This window comes from Cottoperca gobio, chromosome 11, assembly GCF_900634415.1.
Source record: "Cottoperca gobio chromosome 11, fCotGob3.1, whole genome shotgun sequence".
Lineage (NCBI taxonomy): Eukaryota > Metazoa > Chordata > Actinopteri > Perciformes > Bovichtidae > Cottoperca > Cottoperca gobio.
The window spans coordinates 4,843,224-4,860,488 of NC_041365.1; the positions used below are offsets into that span (position 1 = coordinate 4,843,224).

The window sequence follows — 17,265 nt, forward strand, 5'->3', positions numbered from 1 at the left end:
ATGGGTCTACAGTACATGTGGTTTTAAGCCCGACCCGACATTTGAGAATTTGCCATAAAAAGAGTAAATTTTCTGTTTGACATAACGTTTGATGATGCCTGCCAAGTTAAATTAATCGTAGTTGTTCAGCAATGTCAAGATTTAGAGTCCAATTTATGTGTTTGGCTTGATAAAGACAGAACAAAGAACATAAGAGCTTCTCTGCTGGACTTGAACCTCAAACAGAAGCATTAATGTGCCTATTAGTAATTTGATATGGTTTAAGCTTTCAGGATAATCAATGATATATTATTCCAAGGGTGTCAAACTCATTTCAGTTCAGGGGCCACATGCAGCACAATTTGATCTCAAGTGGGACCAGTAAAATCAGAGCATAATAACCTATAAATAACAACAACTCCAAATGTTTCCCTTCGTTTTAGTGCAAAAAACTACAAGTACGTTCTGAAAATGTTCACATTTTATTTTTTTACAAAACATTATGAACAACCTGAAATTTCTTAAGAACAAAAGTTGCAATTTCAACAATATTATGCTTCAGTTTATCATTCACACATGTGCGTTACAACTTACAGATCACAGTGTATCTACAAAAGGCACAAAACATTTTGTCACAGGTATCTGACTGGAACTGGAAGTCATCCTGCGGGCCGGATTGGACCCTCTGGCGGGCTGGTTTTGGCCCCCGGGCCACATGTTTGACACCCCTATATTATTCTGTTGTCAAGCTGCTCTCCAGTCTTTTCATGTTTGTTTTTCTTTACAGAAAAAGTGACCAAATATTGTGCTGAACTGGGTAACTGGGTCCAGACTGCCTTCACTTGTCAACCAGCTTCAGAGAACAAATTAGAGGTATTTGTGTTCTTATCTTTTCCCCTGTAAGTAAAGGAAGAATGAGATGAAGATAGCTTTAGCTCCTCTGTGCACTTATTTTCCCACTGAACTACATTTCTTTTTCTTAGAAGGAAGTTCCCCATTTGTTAAGGGATGCTGCTGGAGAGCCGACAACAGACTCCACAGGGGTTAAATCAGAAAAAGGTGGTGCTGTGGAGAAAATGATCCTCGCAAACCAAAAGAAATGCTTGGAGAAAATAAAGCAAGATCCGCCTTATAACAAAACAGGTAAGCGGTAATGTGTAATCCTCGTTTACCAACAAAATTATTGTCCTTATCAATCAACAAGTTTTGTATGTGATGAGATTTTACATTGGACAAACGTATGAAGTAGCCTGTAAACTCTTCTTTGTTGGTGTTGCAGGGCTGCACTGCAGTCGTAACTGGGACGGCTGGCTGTGCTGGGACAACACTCCGGCGGGAACTTACACTTCTCAAAACTGCCCTAATTACTTTGGCGACTTTGACCCGACGGGTGAGCAGAGAGCGTTTGATATTCTGCTGATATCTTGTTACCCTCACATGACGAATACACCTATAATCCTCTGTTGACTGTATTTAAGAAATTGGACTTAATCCCATAATTGTTCTTTCCAGTAAAGGTAACAAAGTACTGTGCAGAGGATGGCCAGTGGTCTCACCATCCAGAGTCCAGTATGACTTGGACCAACTATACACTCTGTGCAACCACCCATAACAAGAGACTGAGGGTAAAGTATTGTTAAAGAAATAAACTATCCATTGTGTATTTATTGTACAGATTATGCGCACAACTTCAATACTGCTGGGTCTTCCTGCAAGTTCAGGACATGTGGCCCCCTCTGAAATCGTGCGTGTGTGTGTGTGTGTGTGTGTGTGTGTGTGTGTGTGTGTGTGTGTGTGCGTGTGCGTGTGCGTGTGCGTGTGTGTGTGTGTGTGTGTGTCACTAAAATAAAGGCAGCCGCCCAGCTCTCGGGGGACACTGAGGTGCTGCCTGCTGGTGAGGCAACAGTCAGCCCCATGGTTAACCCCCAAGAAGAGGAAATTGTGAGAAAGAAAATCCTCGACAGCCAGTACAAATGCTTTGAGAAAATGAATCGAGATGTATCTTATAACAAATCAGGTAGAGATATTATTTACCGAGACTGATTATGGCTACTTTCTTATCCTCTCCGGATGTTTCACTCTCTCTGTTGCTGTGTTGCAGGGCTGCACTGCAGTCGTAACTGGGACGGCTGGCTGTGCTGGGACGACACTCCAGCGGGAACCATCACATCGCAGAACTGCCCAGATTATCTGTTTGACTTTGACTCCACAGGTGAGCAGTGTGTCTGAAGAATATGTCCCTCTGTTGACCATATTGTCCCGTATGTAAAGAAGATATAAAGGATTCATTAGTACATCTAATGGGACCAAGGTTTATGCACAGATTTATAGAGGGGTGGAATGTTTTGAGGATGTGTAACACTCAGTATATTTATCACATAATTGTTCATTTTAGAAAAGGCAACTAGGTACTGTGGAGAAGATGGGCAGTGGTTTCACCATCCAGAGAGCAACAGGACTTGGACCAACTATACAGTCTGTGCTGTCAGCACTAAGGAGAGGTTGAAGGTAATGGATCCTGATTTACTGTAATAAGCGTTATTGTACAGATTATGCATAGAGATTAATACATTTACCAATACTGGTGTGGTTTTCTGCAAGTTCGGAACAAAATCATACAAATGCAGTGTATAGCCTATATCATAGTCTCGTCATCTTACAGGGTCAACCATACATAAAGGTATTAACGATGTGAAACACAGAGCCTGATAGGAAGATGTGCAAATACTAGCTAAATAATAATAATAAATAAAATATGTCAAAATGTTTTTTTTGTGTATTTCTCTCTTTCTTTCTTAACAAAAGAGACACAGGACAAGCATATTCTTGCACGTAAAAGTATAATTTCTTCTCACTGCTTATTGCTCACTCCTGAATGATCATGACTCTGTGTATGTGTGTGTGTGTGTGTGTGTGTGCGTGCGTAAAGGCAGCTGCCCAGCTCTCGGGGGATACTGAGGTGCTGCCTGCTGGTGAGGCAACAGTCAGCCCCATGGTTAACCCCCAAGAAGAGGAGATTGTGAGAAAGAAAATCCTCGACAGCCAGTACAAATGCTTTGAGAAAATGAATCGAGATGTATCTTATAACAAATCAGGTAGAGATATTATTTACCGAGACTCAGTATGGCTACTTTCTTATCCTCTCTGGATGTTTCACTCTCTCTGTTGCTGTGTTGCAGGGCTGCACTGCAGTCGTAACTGGGACGGCTGGCTGTGCTGGGACGACACTCCAGCGGGAATTTACGCCTCTCATAACTGCCCCAATTATTTTGTCGACTTTGACCCGACAGGTGAGCCGCAAGACTCAAGAGAGTCACTCATTTAAAGGTCCTCTAATGCACGAGGAAATCACCTCTGACACTCTGTTGACTGTTTTTCAGGAACTATAAAATATTAATTGCTATGAGGATGAATTATTCACCAAGGCTATCAGAACCTGAATATATGGACACAACCAATGTGTATGCATTTATTACTTCATTGTTACTTTCAGAAAAGGCAACTAAGTACTGTGGGGACGATGGGCAGTGGTTTCGTCACCCGGATACCAACAGGACTTGGTCCAACTACACACTCTGCAACGAAAACACTAAGGCAAAGTTGAAGGTAATATATTTAAGATGATTTGCTATCATAGATCTACTGCATCACAGTGTGATGGGTCAGCATAATCTTTTCTTTTTTTGTTGTTGCATGGAGTCTTCTGGTATTTAGAGTGTGGGCAGATAATATATAGTCTGACGTAGTTGGCCATAAATATCGTACCAGACACCAATATTAACAGGCGTTTTATTTCCAAAAGACATTACTCACCAAAACTGAGCTCCACAGAAATATTTTAGAGATGAAAAGTAACATGCAAGCCCTCCGTCCCTCAGGCTTAACAGTTGTCATAAAGCAGAGGTGTCTCCCTACGAATAATCACATATTAACTACCTTCTCATCGCCAACAGCACTAAGCCACTAACAACGTTTTCCACATGGAAACCAGATCAGGAAACCACAGAGCTCATTCCAGGATTCTGCTAAAAAGGACATCAGGGACACGTTAATTTACTCACATGCCTTTTAATCTGCACTGCAACTCATTTATACATGCACAGAGTTGTTATACTGTACAACTCAATCGACACTGCTGTAATGTTTGCTAGAGGTTGGTTTGTTCACTGTCATCATGGTACTACAAGTTACTTAATAGTTATTTTAGTTAAACAAGATATTTATAAGATATATATATATAGTTATATAGTTTCTTAGTAATTTATGAAGCTATAATTTGTGTTATTTTAACAGTTTATTGTTGCCCATATATAATTGTATATACGATATTAAGTGATGATCACAAATATTCCTTCTTTTATAGATCATTAATGTAAGATTTAATGAGGCCAAATAAATTTTTCTTTAAGCTTTATAAACCAATCTTTATGTAATTATTATACTCATTAGTTACAACTTTATAATAGCCATTTGAATAATATTTATAGATGATTTACAAACCAATTATTAACTATTAACAAAGTTAAACATATGTATCTATGTAATGTTTAAATATGTTTTACAAACGAATTTAACAAATACTTAATACACTGTAGTATACTAAATGTTATAATGTGTTCAAGAATAAATTGTTAATAAATTGTTTACTAATTATAATTTAATTGTTTTCACCTCTTATACAATATATAACTTATAAACTAATTATTTAATTCATCACAAACTAATGATGAAATATTATAGCATTACTTATAGTAAATTGACATTATTATTTATTATTTTAATGATTTTTCACAGCAAAATGAGTTCTAACTAAAGTTTAATTAACTATCAATTCACCATAAAATTAAAATTAAATCTTAAAAAGAAATAAATAAAATCTTAAAAAGAAATAATAGTCAATATGAAATAACGACATCTTGTAATGAAAACAACAGCAAAAAGCTCTGTCTTGTCTCCCTGCAGGCAGCGTACTGCAGCTGTCCGGCAGAAACCTGGGAGAAAGACTCAAAGACTGCTGATCGATCAGAACCACAGAAACCTGATCTTTGTTGGCTCAGTCTCCCAGCTTTAGGAAACGTCTTTAAACAAACAGCCTCAGCAGGACGATCCCAAAGACAAATAAAGCAAAATAAACTTTCAACGATTATCTGATAAGATTATTTGATGCCAACTTAAGATCTTAATTATTTCTTTCACAAGCAAAGGACGACACGACCAGCTGAGATGTGTAGTTCATAATATAATTTTACGTTCGCCAACAGCAGATTATCAATGTTTCTTTATTCCGTCTCTATTTGTTGTGTCCACCATAAAAATGTCAACATTGATGTCCATTTTGAAGACTTGATTTGGGCGTTCCATCGGCCACACGTGACACTTCACAGGGTTCACATTTCTTCTCTACACGCTACACATGTTTTCTCTATCTTTTTCTCTTTGTTACAGTCAGCGTACATCCTGTTTTACATGGCAATTGTGGGTCACGCTTTATCCATAGCCTCCCTGCTGATCTCTCTGGCCATCTTCTTCTACTTCAGGTAATCAATTCAATGATTATTTAGCTGCAATGGCAGTTTGATGACGCGTACTGTAATGTGAATGAATATTCAGGATGTCTTTACTAAGATGGAAGCTGATACGGTTTGTCAGAATTCTTGGATGACTAACCGACGGTTGCTTTGCCCTTAAAGGTTCAATCATCACAGTCACTATAATCAGTGGATCTGACAGGCACACAGATGGTTTTGAGCTTTTACTACAGCCTCATACAACCATTTCATTACTCATCATGGCCGGTAATTTAGTCTCAATATTATGTGCTGTCAGTGAAATCTCCATTCTGCCTTTGTCCACACCAGCAGAGTGAATTTTACATTTTATAAACACTTGCCCCAGAGCCACACAGAAGATCTCTCAGTGTTAATGAGTTTTGATATCACATTTTATAATATAATCAAAAGTGCTGATTGTTTATTCACTCGTATTGATTCTCTGGGGCAAGTGACATCGAAAAGATCATAAGATCTAAAAGTGTCAAAAAATGAATTAGCACCGTGTTGAATTAAAACTGAAGACTAATTAGAAAAGTATTACTACCTCAGCTGCTGCCACAAATTAATGCAAACTATTGACCTGAAAATACTTCTGCCGCTTCACTGAGTGTAATTTATACGCAACTTAACTGTCACTAATTTCATGCCAACTTGTTCTGCACATTTAGTTCATGGATATTTAGGATTCAAAACCGGAGAGCTGTGACATCCATTGAATGTGTCTTTTATTACAAACATGTGCATTGCTCATTAAGGTTATTCGTCCCGATGAACTGCTTAATCCCAGAGGGAAAAAAGTGCACAATTAAAGGAGATACTGCAGCTTAAATCCAACCAGAGAAGAGTTAAAAATAACAAAGCAGGTAAAGCGAAGGGAGGTATAATATTCAGAGTGGGAAATTTGGAGGTGATGAAGCCTGAGAAAAAGTTAGCAGACTGCACATTGTTGAAACTTTATGATTTATCTTTAGGAAGGAAGGAACTTAATCTGCATTATTTGTAATCATGCACAAAGGTTGATAGTTCTACAGATATCTGTGAAGAGACCTGATTACGAAGCTAGGGGGGGGGGGGGGATTAACTTTATGTTCCGTAACAATATTTGGAAACGTTTATTTGTTGACCCTGTTGTTCATGAACGCTGCAGTTGTAAGAATTGTTGCAGGGTGTTGACGTCTTAAACACAGCTGTTATCCAGAACAGATCTTGTCCCCTCTGTTTGCTGCAATGTTTAGTACACACTCGTAAATCTAGCGGCCATGTTTAGGGCAGGTGCATTGTTGCAAAACACCATGACCCGCTGAGTGTCAAACTCTTAATTCAGCTACACAGAAACAACTCATCAAGATCCAAGTCCTGACCAATTAATATCTCCACAAAGCAATAAAGATATTATCTTTGAAAACATTTTTGTCTTTAACCAAGACTTACACTATTTATAGCCACTTTAAATATCGTATTAGATCCAGATGTGAAGCTTACAGTGGTATGCGATAGTGTACAGCTGCACTCCTCTGTTATTTACAACTTTACATCAACACTGTCAGGATTCCCAGATAAAAATACTCACGATTGCCGGGGGGAAAACAGACGGCCGACCCTGAAGATGTTAAGATCTGTCACAGCCCGAACGTCGCCGCCATAAGGATTCAGCCTGTGTTTTGACCGTGCTTCTAGATAAAACCCCTTGTACATAAGCATTCAGCAGCTTCTGCATTTCCTTTTATGTCTGAAGCCGAAGAGAGATGTTTTTGTGTCGGAGAAAGCCACAGCCTCCAGATAGGACGGTGGAAATGTAGCGTGCTTCTTGTTTCTCATGAGTGTCTGGGGGGTTTTATGGCTCAACAAAGATACATAGCCAATAAAATTATATAACTTCTTAAACGGGAGAGGACATTTTTATAGGAGGCTATAATCTGCAAAAATATATTTGGTGTATTGTTCCATTCAGATTTAAACACTATATGAGCTGCAGCACATTTAATAGCTGCCCTGAAATAAAACAGTACTTAACCATAACCAACTGTAAACCTACTGGATAAAAATAATGTGTAATGATTTTGATTATAATAGATACTGTATTATAACTTTGCCCGGCAAGCATTTCATTATGCTTTTAATGCTACGGTAATGAGGACCACCCTTGGGATCCATTTTGCATTATTTAACAGTGTTTATAGCATGTACAGTACACAGCATTTAAAGGGAATACAGCTCATTTATCCCAGAATATTTAACCAACCACAAGATGTAATATCCCAATTATTTGATAGTTTACAGACTGTAGCAACATCTTACAACAAATTAAATATTAGCCAGTTTAGCCTCTTTTTCTAAATTGTTCATAATTGTGTCTTCTTTAATATTATTTATATATATATATATATGTGTCAGAAGATGACTGTATTCCCACATCAAGTCCTGGTATGTTAGGCTACAAAGTGAATCATGGCATCCTTCTTCACACAGGAGTATGAGCTGCCAAAGGATCACCCTTCACAAGAACCTCTTCTGCTCGTATGTGCTCAATTCAGCCCTCACCATCATCTCCCTCGTAGCGGTGGTCAATAATCCTGAAGTAGTGGGCAGAAACCCGGTGAGTACAGCCTCTGTCACCACCAGGACCACCGCATCTTCCTGTTAGCACTGCCATACATCCACAGTGGGGACGTGTCACTGTCTGTTAGACTAGCTGAATGCTAACATGTTCACAACATCAATGCTAACAGGTAAGTGTACTGTGCAGGCTGCACCACCTGAGTTTAGCATGTCAGCATGCTATAATGTGCTAATTGGCACAAAACACAAATAAAGTTTAATCTTATCTTATCAAAGTATAGTTGAGTCTGACGGGAATGGCATTTTTACAGGTATTTATTATGTTATTATGTTAACATGCTAATATTTACTAATTAGTCAAAATGTAGAGGCCACTCACTAGATTACCATTGTTTTTTTGGAGGGGGAGTAATACAAATCTACTAGCCACTTGCATATTTTACCTGCATTTGACTGATATTGGTGCTAATTTTGTGTCCTGATTACAATTTATCATTGCCAAAACTTAGTCCACAATAGTCCAATATCCGTCAATCTGGACCAAAACGCAGATTCTAGCATGACTTTAAAAAAGAAGACATTTAGCAGGATTCAGTCGTGGGAGGAGGGTTAGTTCCACTGTCTTGAAAGGAGATACAAATGCATTCACAATGTATGCTAAACCAGATACAAATGCAAGAAAGTATTTCCATGAACCTTTTAAAATGATTTGCATATGCAAGGCCAAGCAATGCGGGGAAGCTAAATTCAAATGGAGTTGCTCTATATTTTATAAAAGTGTGTACAACAGTCTTTTAAGTACATCCTAATTAGTATTTAATCTCTCTGTGCCATATCTTGGCAGTGTTACACGTTTTTGCTCTTTTCAACATTCTCCTGTCAAGAGTTTTGGAGCCACACCGAATGCATTATGTGAATTCTTTGAAACCCCGAGGTCTGCTTTGGTAGAGATGATAAATCTGTCTTGTAGGAATGCCTCACTATCAGGACTAAACATAGATTTATGTGTTACTTTTCAAGAAACACTCCTTTTGGAAATAATAACAAAGAAAACTAAAACTAACTCGAAAGTTGTTATTGCAGAGTTTTTATAACTCATATGTTTCCTTTTATGTAGAACTGAATACAATTAAATACGTTCAAAGTGCCATACAGAAACAGCAGATAGGATTGTAGAAGTTGGCTCACAGTGCATACAATCTCATTAGAGCCCAGCCAGCTCTCAGCTGGAGCATCTGCGGCCCGACAGAGAACTAGAAACAACCAGGAGACAGCGGAGGACTTAGCTGGGTTTGTGTTTGATTCTTTATCCTGCTGCTGCTCCTTTTTTTTTATGCATTCACCAAATCTGTCTGGCTCATCCTGAGTGCCGTTTTTTATCCACATCTCATCTCTGAATATATCCAAGAAGCAGCCAGGCATGACTGCCATTATCATCAATGTCAAGCAATATATGTATTTTCGTGCAATGGCCAGCTTTCAAAGCTCTTCCTCCTTGCTATTTGTCAAGAGGGTTTGTGTCGAATCTGCTACTTTCCGACGTAGAACTGTCAAGTTGTGCTAACTCGCGGCAGCATGTCAGGGCAAAATTAGTCAACGTGGCCCCGTTTTTCAAGAGGATGCAGAAAAGTAAATCTCAAGCGCCATTGGTTGGAGTTCACAAGTGTCTGTTGGGAAACATTTTTGAAATTTACAGCTGCCAACGTAAGACTTATAAACCTGTTTTTCTCCACTGGTTAGATAGGAAAGGTGGATCGTGGTGGAGATTTGCTCTCACAGAGAATACAAACTCTTTTAATTCTCTCTAGTGTGGCCATACATAGTCTGGTTTAGCCTGCCAGCAGTGCGGGGGAGTGAATCCCCAAAGCGTATGTCAAACCAGGGAGGAGGCACATTAGAAACATCTACAGGATGTGTAGCAGCTTAATTTGTTAACCAGAACGTCGTCGGTAACTTCAGACAAACCTCTGTTAGCTGCAACGCAAAACACTTGTGAATTAGTGAAAAGTGAGAGACCTAACTCTCTGCATACGAGTCCATGTCTGCTAGAGTGAAATGTCCTCAAGTGGAAAGGGAATTGAAGAAAGTGAGGGAGAGACATATGGCTAAAAGTTTAGGAATGAATGAGTGTTGTGTATTTTGAAGAAGACCCCTGAGAGCAGCAGTTAATAGCAATGCCAGCAACTTTGAATTATACTGTGGCTGCACGCATGCTCTTTTAACACAGGACTACGATCCAGATATCCTGATGTGAATTATTTCTTTCTTGAAAGGTATTTGTGCAAAGGTTTCTTCCATCTATGTTCTCCATATACAGTATTTGTTTCAGGGAAAACAATATAGTACTTGTTTCAAACTTCAAATGTCTCAAACTTTGGTAATATTACATAGTGTTTAATTAAAAAACTATAGTGTGATTTGGTGTCGTGGTTCATCACTTCACACTAAGCAAAGGATTCTAATCTCAGCGATTTAGATTGTAAAGTCTTGTGTTGAAAGGAGAAATAAACTGACATGAGAATCCAATTATCTGTCGTCTTCAAACTATGTTCTGTGCTGTGCTGCATCGATTAGATTTTCATTGATAGTACGGATCAGAGAACGAACGTCAAGAGTTTGTGCTCGTGTGAAATGCGTACATTTTCTCTTTTTTTAATTTAAATGAATGAGAGAGGCACAGAAAATAAGTCTGGTTCGGGGTACAGTCAATGGCATACACAATGATATCGTCAGCATAAAAAAGGACATTACAATGTACAGTTGGAAATGGGGGTATAGTGTTGTGTAGTATTGATCTTTGTGGGATTTAAAACCATCTGCAACAGCAACAACCAGTTGTAAACAGAATCAGCAAAATAAGAAAATAAGATTAATTACCAAAATGTTATTCTGTATGATTTAGTGCTTTACAGTATGATATTGTGCTTTTTGAATAGTAACCATAGACTGAAGAGAAACATTGTTGTTACATTACACACACGTTTCTAGAGAGATTTCTGATTTATTTTTACCACTTGCAGCCATCTTGGATTTTATTGGAGCAACATAATCCAAATATGAGGAAGCCATCTGAGAACGGATGAGCAAGCAGCAGCCAACAATTAAACAGTCCAAATACATGTCTCCTTAACAAATCTCCTAAGCAATGAAACAATAAGTCTAAATATTCCTAGAGGTACACATAAATAATGTGTTATGAACTTATTATGAACTTTAGTGGAAGTATTCAAAAAGTCCCGGCAAAAAAAAAAAAAGAGAAGTTGGAACTTCTTGTCAAGTTCCTTATGGCCAGTGTTCAGCAGGCATGAGCAGAAACACAGCTTATGGCACACCAACAGGCACCTTGGTTATTAGTAATGTAGCAATTGTATTAAGGATTCAATCAAAATAATTTAAAACAATCGCACTATGCTGGATGCATAAATATAAAATTGCATTGTGCTGTATAAGGTACTGAAATGCACTTGCAGAACAAGGTGTTTTCTCACTTCCTTGTTCAAATTGAGACAAACACAATCAAAGAGCACTCAAAATACATCGTTAAAGCATCCCTTCCATCTCAGCTCACCTCCAGAGGGGGTAAACGATCCTCTCTGTCTGCAGAGGGTAATACTGGCTAATGATTTCGTGCCACGCGTGCAGAAACATCCTCTTAGTGTCCTGCTGAGATGATGTCAGGAGTGTTTTAACTGAATCAACGTAATGAGTATTTTTATATTGAAAGTCAAAAACAGACAAAACAATTTATATTGTTTTGGCTCTCCTCTGCAGGTTGGCTGTAAGGTGTTGCAATTCTTCCACATGTACATGCTGGGCTGCAATTATTTCTGGATGCTGTGTGAAGGCATCTACCTGCACACGCTCATCGTGGTGGCTGTTTTTGCAGAAGAGCAGCATCTGCATTGGTACTACCTCCTGGGCTGGGGTGAGTCTGTCTGCATTTGATCCAAAACATATTTGTTGTGTTCTTTTCTATGTATGTATTCTGGGGTTAGGGTTAGGTATTCTATATTGTGCATCTTCAACTTATTTGTTTTATGTCTTTGTTGGACAGCTTAAAAACTCATTTCAACAAGACAGATCACAATCTAGAAGCCACAATTTACTTGTATGCGCCCCATCCTTGCACAGTGTTTCAACCAGGACAGGCTGACAGCTTTATTGGCCCTCCTGTCGCTTAATGTTGTCCTGTTTTTCACCTTGTTCTAAACAGGAATAATGTGTTCAGTCTGTCAAACGAGTAGGCGATGAAACTAAATGGATGGTGATCATTAAAAATTGGAGGACATCCTTGAGTGTGTGTGTGTGTGTGTGTGTGTGTGTGTGTGTGTGTGTGTGTGTGTGTGTGTGTGCGTGTGCGTGTGCGTGTGCGTGGAAGGCAGACAGTTACTCAGGTTCATCTGTGGCCAATATGCTGCAGAGCCTCAATGGTGCCTGAAAATGGACCGTACTTGCATTTATCATGAGTTTCTCTCTAAATAAGTAAAAAGCTAATCTGAGCCCAGCCTCCTATTACACAGGACTGTTACATGAAATGAATCATGTAGTGTTGTTTTTTGGGTTGGAGCAATGCAATTGCAATAGAGTTTCAGCCTTTCCAAGAATATATACACTGATATTTGGAATCGTTTACGTGATGAGGAAGTCTAACAGCAGACCAAGCTAGCCACTCTTTTTACTGTTGCATAAATGACAAATGAATTTCCCTAAATTCACTGAAGACCTCATATGGCTGCCATCTTTTTCCCATCAAAGGCTTTCCTCTAGTGCCTGCATCCATCCACGCCGTGGCAAGGAAAAAGTATTTTGATGACAAGTGAGTAATGTTCCAGAAACTTCTACAAATAAACAGGAGGTGTTTACATACGTGCTCGTCTGTGTATGGCAGAGAGCGAAATCGTGCAGATCCCTACACGTGCATGTTTTTGCATGTGTGTGTGCATGTGTATTTTGGGCCGCAGACGGCACTGACTGATATGTTTTTCCTTGTAGCTGTTGGATGAGTGTGGAAACCCATCTGCTCTACGCGGTCCATGGTCCTATAGTGGCAGCGCTTCTTGTAAGTCTGCTAATCTACTGTTTCCGCACAATATAAGAGAAATTCATGGATCTCAGAGTGAAAGTATTTGGTTTGTTATTTATTTTGGTTGGATTTTTACTTCTTAAAACATAAAAAAAAAAAAAATGTGTTTACTTTCTGCAGGTGAACCTCTTCTTCTTACTAAATATTATAAGAGTGTTGGTGACCAAGTTGAGAGACACTCACCGGGCAGAGTCCAACATGTACATGAAGGCAGTGAGAGCCACCCTGATCCTGGTGCCCCTGCTGGGAATACAGTTTGTTATTTTCCCCTGGAGGCCAGAGAACCGCCTAGCTGGGGAGGTCTACGAGTACATCATGCACATACTCATGCACTACCAGGTAACGACTAAAAATGGCAGTGATGCGCCGAATAATCAGAATTTCTATTAAAGTACCAGCTCAGTTCAAAGGTTAAAAAACTATTCTGTTTCACTGCCATTGTAGGTTGAGGTGTGGTGTGTTGAGGTCTGGGAATAACCCAATCAATAATAAGGGAAAGACAAATATCAGTATCAGTATGCACGCTAAACTGATCCTGAACGCAGCTCACCCTCGAGTCCTGTCACGCTCCAGATTTAGACGTTTAGCGTGCCTGAAAGTTTCCACCATTAAAGACTTGTTTTCTGCTTCATTGTTGAATTACTGCTAAATTACATTTTAAATAATCAGTTAGACACTCCATTAACTTTATTTAACTACCAGTTAGGCACTTAATTAAACAACAGGAAGACAGGCCTTGAAATTCCCTGGTTGGCAGTCAGTTCACTTACTAGATACGGATTACATCGCTTCACTAGATACTCTCTGTGCAGTACTTTTCAAAAAGCATTGGGATTGTGACCTTTCTGCCTTATATCACTCCAAGAAGGTAATACATTTTGATTAAATTCCATTGCTTTTGTAAAAAAAATGCTAATTATGTCTACTTGTTTGCTTTTAAGGGATTACTGGTGGCAACAATATTCTGCTTCTTCAATGGAGAGGTAAGCACTCTTTGTGTATTCACGTGCTGCTGCTGCTGCACAATGTTGTGTAAGTTCAACGTGTAGGTAATTGTGCGTGTATTTGCAGTTTTCTTTTACAAGATTTCTATGAAATGCCCCGCTCTAGTATGAAACTAGAGCCAGGAGACGGTTAGCTTAGCTTAGCATAAGGCTAGAAGCAGCTAGCCTGGCTCTGTCCAAAAGCTAGAACTTTCTACCAGCACTACTAAAGCTCAATATGTTAAAACTTGTTTCTTTAATTAGTGATTTAGAGGTTCTGGTAGCATGAGAGTGGTATAAATCCTCCCATGTATTTTATTTCTCAGCAATAAAGTGATCTCAGTATGTTGAACTTTAAGAATATTGTACCCTGGAAAAGTTCACTATTTGGTGTCATGTGTGATAAAATAAATTTGTAGTTTTGATAGAGCAATTGCCCTTTTACAAAGGTCAACCTGCACATATAACGGTGAGCTGCTCTGCCTTGGAGCAATACGACCTCTCGTTGCTTATGACATTAAGTATGAGACTTCAGACTCCATCAGGCAAAACATTTCATATTTTGTTTTTCAAGGTCAGATCTCAGCATATCAACAAGTGACCCTAACGCAGACTTCAAAGTTGGTTTTTGGCATTGAGCAGTCGAGTACATTTTTTGTAACTTCACATGGATGCCACATCTGTCTTTAGTCCAATTGCAACAGGTTATAAAGCATTGTGCTGCTTGTCTCTTCAGGGACCAATCTAGTGCTGCGCCAGAAAAAGCTGAAGGGTCGTGTCAGGTGAAGAGAAAGACACAGTTTATAAATGACTGTGTGGTTTCCAAGCCCAGCTGGAAATTGACTCTCTTTTCAGGTCCTCCTCAGCCTTTTCTAAGTCTGTCAGCAGCTGTCTGACAGCGAGCATCCTTAACTTGATTCAAACACAAACGAATGAGCTAGGTTTCCATTAAAGCCCAGACCTGGGGTCAACGGTGTTGTGGAGACCTTTCGGCCAACCAGACTCATTGTGTAATGGATTCTTTCAAACTCAAGGTCTCCGCAAAACAAAGCAACATTTATTTTATCAGGTCTCAATGGTGGTGTGAATACTAAAGACTGTATGAAATATGGTCTCTGTGACAGGTGACGTCACAGAGACTACGTGAAGAGATGTTGTGAAGCTAAACGTGGGCGCCTCCAGCCAATAGCCATCTTGGCAGTGAATCCCGGCTAATATAAAAATGGGCATCAGCAGTGAAATATTGTCAGAGCAGAAAGCTAGCAGTTAGCAACTGAGACGGCACCCACCTGTCAATCAAAGCGGCTACGCCACTAATAATGCATAACTTTAAACCATAATATAATTTATACGGATGAGTTATATATACATATATATAATACCAGCTATAGAGAACAAAACGTTTGTGTACCAGGCTGTTGGGCCCCAAGTGGCATCACTTTGTCATGGGCTTCACTGCTCTTCCCTGGAGTTTGCCGATTGGTGAATGCCACAGCCAGGCAATTACAGACTATTTCTGTGAATGTAAAACAACAAGTGAAATTCTCTGTTATCCATAACAATGAGGTTGTTAAGAGGAATGTTTCAGCATGAGAAGAACACTTGGCAGAGATGGATAGACTGACACAGCAGCAGATTTAAATATGCGGCACGAGGATTGTAACAATCTATTGTGGGGTTCAGTCTGGAAAATAGGTCAGGTATATTAGCTCATACATGAGCAGCCAGAACGCAACAACGTCTTCTCGAACAATGCAAACAATGTTTGAGGTATAAACAATATGCAGAGCATGTGTGCTGTATAAAGGACGAGTACACTTTCAGGGTAATTTGGGGTCGACTAACCCTAACCACCACAATGGAATGAAAGGGTTTGAATGCTTCGGGCGCATAAGGACCAATTCAGCTCCCTTAATCAGTACACGGGTTTCTGGGGCCAGTTTCAATTCTGTTCTTTGATTTAAAGGCCAAACTGCACAGACCTGCCTTGTTTCGTCAATGGCCCCATTGTGATGTCAGGTCAGTGAGACAAACAGCTTTTATGCTGTTTTTGTGACATCAAGCAAGACGTTCTACACGCTGTAAGCCGCCTGTCTGCTCTTTTGTCTCATTGTAACAATTACTGTCATTGACATCATTAGACCATCGATATACACGCAATAATTACAGTAGCATTTGGCTGTAACAGAATAAAATGATTAACATCGCACTGCTGGAGGATGGTAGCTGTGGTTTCTGTTTTTTAGGAACTGAAGTTCACAGTTCTTCAATCATAGCGCCGAATTGATTAGTTGTTCAATAGAAAATGAGTCAACAACTTATTTGATAATCAATTAATCATTGATCGAAGAAGAATGTCAAACATTCACCGGTTACAGCTTCTCACATGTGACGTTTCGCTGCTTTTCTTCATTTAATATAACTTTGAAATGAGTTTATTTGTGTTTTTATTGACAAAACAAACCAAAATAACACATTAATTATTGATTAAAGCGAGCCCCACATCCATGTAACAACAATGCACTTTTACATACAACCGAAACATGTGATTGCATTACAGCTGTAGGTTATTGCTCATTTCTTTTTGAAAACTATGAAAGGTTTCTGTCGGTGTGTCAGATTTAAAGAAAAGAAGAACACGTGTAATAAATTAGAATAATGTAATCTCTAGCATTTCTTTAGTTATTGAATCAGCAGGTAGCCAAGAGGAGTTGCTTTTCTTTTGTTCAACTTTTTTGGCACGGTAGGTGAATTGAGGGAGGGCAGTGTAAAAACTGGAACATCGAGTTCTCTGAGGCATTTAGGATTCTGGAGGGTGAAAAGTTTAAGTTTGTTGTTCACTGAACTTCTGAAAGAGAAACCATTTTACAGGGGAATTAAGAAATAGAGTAGTTGGCGCAAATTTAAGATATTTCTTTATTTTCTGATTTAGAAACAAATCATGCAGTCATTGGGGAAAAATTCAAGTTTGGTCGGTCCATTTGAATGCTGCAGATAAAATGCATGATACTTAGTCCTCATACACTTCGTGAGCAGCTGTAGGGGAGAATAGATATGTAACTGTACATTAACTAAAGTTTAATTAGCTGTACATTTAATTACGGTTTTC

General features: G+C 39.1%; 1 protein-coding gene across 1 annotated transcript in view; it reads left to right on the forward strand.

Moving 5' to 3' along the window:
* The window catches only part of calcr (calcitonin receptor), a 48,841-nt gene that overhangs the window by 27,773 nt on the left and 3,803 nt on the right, over nt 1-17,265 (forward strand). The window contains exons 5-21 of the mRNA XM_029443620.1: nt 767-852; nt 963-1,122; nt 1,259-1,369; nt 1,492-1,604; nt 1,831-1,996; nt 2,081-2,191; nt 2,375-2,487; nt 2,909-3,074; nt 3,159-3,269; nt 3,473-3,585; nt 5,425-5,516; nt 8,001-8,127; nt 11,862-12,015; nt 12,846-12,906; nt 13,083-13,149; nt 13,294-13,512; nt 14,115-14,156. Of these exons, the coding sequence (XP_029299480.1) occupies nt 767-852; nt 963-1,122; nt 1,259-1,369; nt 1,492-1,604; nt 1,831-1,996; nt 2,081-2,191; nt 2,375-2,487; nt 2,909-3,074; nt 3,159-3,269; nt 3,473-3,585; nt 5,425-5,516; nt 8,001-8,127; nt 11,862-12,015; nt 12,846-12,906; nt 13,083-13,149; nt 13,294-13,512; nt 14,115-14,156 (2,012 nt within the window). The remainder of the gene's footprint in view (nt 1-766; nt 853-962; nt 1,123-1,258; nt 1,370-1,491; nt 1,605-1,830; nt 1,997-2,080; nt 2,192-2,374; nt 2,488-2,908; nt 3,075-3,158; nt 3,270-3,472; nt 3,586-5,424; nt 5,517-8,000; nt 8,128-11,861; nt 12,016-12,845; nt 12,907-13,082; nt 13,150-13,293; nt 13,513-14,114; nt 14,157-17,265) is intronic.